Source organism: Neopelma chrysocephalum, unplaced genomic scaffold (assembly GCF_003984885.1).
Source record: "Neopelma chrysocephalum unplaced genomic scaffold, ASM398488v2 Primary Assembly neopelma1_25, whole genome shotgun sequence".
In the NCBI taxonomy this organism is placed as follows: Eukaryota; Metazoa; Chordata; class Aves; order Passeriformes; family Pipridae; genus Neopelma; species Neopelma chrysocephalum.
In genome coordinates this window covers 24,464,749-24,469,987 of record NW_020897694.1, presented here as the reverse complement: position 1 = coordinate 24,469,987, position 5,239 = coordinate 24,464,749, and the positions used below count along the sequence as shown (strand labels likewise).

At 63.3% G+C, this 5,239-nt stretch overlaps 1 protein-coding gene across 1 annotated transcript in view; it reads left to right on the top strand.

Moving 5' to 3' along the window:
* Positions 1-2,022: 2,022 nt before the first annotated feature.
* The window catches only part of SOX21 (SRY-box 21), a 3,479-nt gene continuing 262 nt past the window's right edge, over positions 2,023-5,239 (top strand). The window contains exon 1 of the mRNA XM_027674631.1: positions 2,023-5,239. This exon is cut by the window's right edge and continues 262 nt beyond it. Within this exon, the coding sequence (XP_027530432.1) occupies positions 2,933-3,778 (846 nt within the window). The 5' untranslated portion in view covers positions 2,023-2,932 and the 3' untranslated portion in view covers positions 3,779-5,239.

Genomic DNA, 5,239 nt, shown 5'->3' with positions numbered 1-5,239 from the left:
GCGACACAGGACCATCGCGATCCTTTACACCGCACCCTGCTCTCGCACTGACGGGCTCGGGGTCACAAGCAGGGGGAGTGGAGGTGTGAGGGAGGCAGCGTGGGAGGGAAGAGCGGGGACAGAGCCACGCTGGAACCGAGCCCACTGGGGAGTGAGTCCCCACTCTGCTCTCGGGGGGCGCTGGCGGGAGCGGGGCCCGGAGCCTCCGGGAGCTGGGGGCGCCACTGGTGGTAGCATCAGTGAGGCGCTGTTGCTTCTTCCCCCCCGACTCTCCCTCTACGCCCCGAGCACCCTCCAGTAGATGTTCCTGGTTCTCACCCTGCTCATGGCAGCTACTGGGACGTATGAACCACGCTCTCGCCTGCCCCTGAACTGACTTAATCCGGGCACTATCCCGCTGGCACCCACGATGCGAGGGGAAGTCGATCGAGCTGGCATCCGATCTGTGCAGAGAGAGACAGGGAATGAGTCCTCGCCTCTTAGAAGTCAAACACAATAATTCTACATGTGATCGAGAGAAATCGACAGGAAAGCTCTTCCCTGGTCAAACGGGGAGGGAGGGGGGTTACGCAGTTGAAAATAGTGGCTGTTCATCCCAAAGCGGGAATGCCCTGGCCGATGGGGTGATAACCTGATTTCCAGAGCAGTCACCTGCGCCGGTATCAGCCTCTCTTGGTGGGGCTCCCACCTTCGAGAAATCCCGTTTCCCTGCCAAGCCCGAACGCCAGCAGATATCTTAATCTCCCCGCTTTTGACAATCGATGGGTACTTTTTTTTTGTTTCACGGCTAACTGGATTGTAGGAGGTCAAGCTTGGCGAGGTGGCTTCGGAGACTGAGAGAATTACGTTTAAGTAGTAGTTTATGGGTAAAACACGAAACGGGAGAGGACGCGGTTTGTAGAGGAGCTGCTCGGTATGTTACAGGGCACTCCGGCCGTGACAGGCTGCCGCGGGACCCGGGCGGGCTCACCGGTGGGAAGGGATGGCTGGCTTTGGGATTCTCTCCAAACATCCCGACATCCCAGGAGCTGCGGGTGGTGGTGGCGGGCAGGGGTGCGGTGCGGCGGTAAGGAAGGCGCGAAGCCCAGCGGTTGGAGCGAGGAGCCTGACCGGAGGACGGAGCGGGATGCGCGGAGAGGAGCCCGGACGAGACGAGAGCGGGCGGCGTGACAAACAAGTCCGTGCGCCGAGAGGACATCGCTGTCCCACCACGCCGAGCGATGTCCCCGCCGCGCCCCGCACCCTGTAGTGCGTCCGACGGGGGGCTCGGTGGTGGTCCCGGAGCGGCTGCCACCCCACCTGTGCATCGCCCCGGGAAGCGCGGCTCTGGCTTTTCCCTAAAAGGGCGGCGGAGCCGTCCCGGACAGAGCCTAGTCTGCTGCTAGGGAAAGAGTTAATGGTTTATTGGAGTCGGCGCTTCCACATACCACCAGAGTAAGTCAAAACCGACCCGCCGAAGCACAAACAAGGCGAGCAAGTTCACCCTGACTGACAGGCGGCCGGTGAGGAACACAGTGGGATAGCTCGGGCTGGGGGCGCCGTGCAGTGGCATGCCGAGCGGCCAGGAGAAGGAGCGCGGATTTTCTGGGCGCACCCAGGGATGCTCTCGGAGGCGGCGGCCTCTCCCCCTCGGCTGCACGGACCCTCCGCCGGGAAAACCCCAAAACACCCAAAAACACCCCGCATGCGCCGATCCCGAGCCCTCCCTGCGCCGCTGGCCCGAGAGGGGGCGTGGCGATTCGCGGCCCCGCCCCCCCCCGACGGGGGGCCCCGCCCCCGCCCGCGCGCCCCGCCGGCGGCGCGCAGGCCGCGTGCGGGCATATAGGGCGGTGCGCGGCGCGGGGGCACGCGGGGCGCGCGCGGTACTTGTGGCCGCGTCGACGGGGCGGGAGGAGGGGGCGGCTACTGGACCCCCCCGCCGGGCGCGGAGCCGGGCAGGGCGCCGCCGGGCGCGGACCGCCGAGGATTTTAATTAGGTGTGTCCCCCCCTCCCTGCCTCCTCCTCCGCCGCCGCCACCTCCTCCTCCCTCCGCCCCCCGCCGCTCCCGCCCGCCCCGCCGCCCCTCCGAGTCGGCGGCCAAGAAAACCCAGAGAGACCTGGCGGCTGCCGGAGAAGGGGGAGCTGCACGGCAGGCAGAGCGCCCCGTATCCCGCCGAAACTTAGGGAAGTTTGTCCGGCGGCGCGAACCAGAAGGCCCGCGGTGCCCGGAGCCCGGCGAATATGTGCGAGGAGCGAACTGCTCGCCGCGCCCCCTCGGGCGGAGCGGGGCGGCTGTGAGCGGGGCGGCCCGCGCCCCCCAGGGCCCTCACCGCAGCGCTTGAGCCGCCGCGGGCCCCGTCCCGCCCGGCCCCGCACTGCTCCGCGGCGGGCTGCCCTCCGAGCTCTGCGGGCGGCGATGGCACCGGGCGGGCTGTGACGGGCGCCCCGTCAAGGGCTCGTCGCCTCACCGGAGACCGCCGGAGAGCATCGCGTCCGCAGCAAAGCGAGAACCCCCACGCCCCGCGCCTCTCGCCTGCCGCCGGCTCCCGTTCTCGCCATCGACAGGTCTCTGCGGTCCCGTCTGAACTCCGTGCGCTGTCGCCTGCGGGGAGCTCCGAGGAAGAGCCCTGGCCCGGAGATCGTCAGCGCGGAGAGAGGCTCCGAGGCCCAGGCGGGGGACGGAGCCCGTCCCGCCCAAGCCGCCCGCCGCAGCGCCCTGACGGGGAGGCGCCGCTGCCGCTCGGCAGCGCCCCGCGCCCGGAGTAAGGCCACCGGGTACCGCCGCCCCGCACCCGTAGGAGCCGGTGCCGCCGCGTCTGGGTACCCGCCGAGATTGGTTTTGAAGGAGCGGACGGCGGCGAGGGCGAGGAGGAGGAGGCGGGAGACGAGCCCGGAGGAGGCGGCCGCCAGAGCGGGGCGGGCGGCGACTCGCCGGGGCGGCGGGGGTACACCATGTCCAAGCCGGTGGATCACGTCAAGAGGCCGATGAACGCCTTCATGGTGTGGTCACGGGCGCAGCGACGGAAGATGGCCCAGGAGAACCCCAAGATGCACAACTCGGAGATCAGCAAGCGCCTGGGCGCCGAGTGGAAGCTGCTGACTGAATCGGAGAAGCGGCCCTTCATCGACGAGGCCAAGCGGCTGCGAGCCATGCACATGAAGGAACACCCCGACTACAAGTACCGGCCGCGGCGGAAGCCTAAGACGCTGCTCAAGAAGGACAAGTTCGCCTTCCCCGTGCCCTACGGGCTGGGCGGCGTGGCGGACCACGAGCACCCGCACGGGCTGAAGGCGGGCGGGCTGCACGGCGGCGCGGCCGGCGGGCTGGTGCCCGAGTCGCTCCTGGCCAACCCCGAGAAGGCGGCAGCTGCCGCCGCCGCTGCCGCCGCCCGCGTCTTCTTCCCCCAGTCGGCCGCCGCCGCTGCCGCCGCCGCCGCCGCCGCCGCCGCCAGCAGCCCCTACTCCCTGCTGGACCTGGGCTCCAAAATGGCCGAGATCTCATCCTCCTCCTCTTCCTCGGGCTCCGGGCTGCCCTACGCCTCCTCGTTGGGCTACCCCGGCGCCGGCGGGGCGGGCGCCTTCCACGGGGCCGCCGCTGCCGCCGCCGCCGCCGCCGCCGCCGCCGGGGGGCACACGCACTCGCACCCGTCGCCCGGTAACCCGGGCTACATGATCCCCTGCAACTGCAGTGCCTGGCCCAGCCCGGGGCTGCAGCCGCCGCTGGCCTACATCCTCCTGCCGGGCATGGGCAAGCCCCAGCTGGACCCTTATCCCGCAGCCTATGCCGCGGCACTATGACCCACGGCCGGAGGAGACCCGCGCAGAGCTCCGGCGCCCGCCTGGATGTGTGCCGGCACATCCGTGCGCACGGGGAGGGGGGCGAGCCGCCGCTGTGGCCGCGGAGGATGACTGGCCCAGGCGATGGGGAGCGCCGGGGTGGCGGACGACCTGTTGCTCGTCCCCTGCCTGCTGCCCCGGGTAGACCTTGTGTGTGTTGCATGCAGTCTGTGCAGATAGCCCAGCTGAAACAGAAGAGAAAAAAAAGAAAAAAAAAGAAAAAAAATGGAAAAAAAAAAAAAAAAGAACCGATCCACCCTGCCCTCAAAGTGCTTGTTCGGGAAGACTCGGGGAACAACATCCCTCAGCCGGCTTCGGCTTTCCCCTCCGTCGCTCCCCGCGTGGTGCTGGATTCGGAACAGTCGCGTTTTAGACCCCCCGCCAAGAGAGGAGAGACGGGGAAGCCGGGGGGAAGGGGGATGGTGATGTCCCGGCTCAGCACGGCAGGGCCAGGTGCCGCCTCGGTAAAGGACAGGGTCACTCTGTCCTTGATTCGTAGCCCCTCGTGGGATCCACGCAAAGAAAGAGTTGGTGGTGCGGGATGCTGCCCTCCTGCTCTGTGCCCTGCCCTGCGTGGATTTCTGCCCTCCGCTGCTACGGGATGCTGACAGGCATGGGTCGTGATTTTCACGAGAGGATAAGACGCGTGACTCTCCGTTCCCGTGTGTCTCCCCCCACCCCCCACTAATTAAGTATCACCCTCAGACTGTAAATTTGTATATCTCTGTGGAAATGTTAGGTCTCGGATTGAAAACTGTTAGTTACTTCGCCCACGGTCGATTCAGTTTTAACCTGAAAAAAAAAAAAAGGAATGCCTTTCAAAGGGAATAAAAATATTGTGAGACTGCTCGAGGATCGCAATATTATCTAAGGTTAAATCAGACTTTTTTGTCTGAGTGATAATTATCTATTTATTATTTAGCTGAACTGAAACAGAGCTTTGCTTTGACAGGAGAGTATTCTCATTTAAAAGAAAATCTGTCTCCCCCATGCACATGAAGTGTTTCACACGTGTTTTGGAGTACCCTACCTGTTTAGCTTATTCTAGAGCCACTGCAATTCAATTGCAAATGGTGTTTTAAAAAAAGAAAAAACAACAAAGTTTAGAGGAAAAAAATCCTTCATCAGTTTAGAGTTCTTTTTTGGTTTACTTTTGTAATGTGTATATTTTGACTAATGTTTGTGAATGAAGCTGGCTAACATGTATTTAGTTTCATTTTGGCTTTATGTAATATAAAGTAAAAAAAATGATTAAGTAATGGTTTTAACATTTACGTGTAAATGGTTTTCATGTGTGATCTTCTAATTTAAAGTTAGACGTCTAAACTATATCTGTAAATTAGATTCCGACTACCACTCTGTTCATTTTTGAACAAAGAGTTTAAATAAAGCCTGAAGCAGGGAAAAGAGAAAATCCTCTAT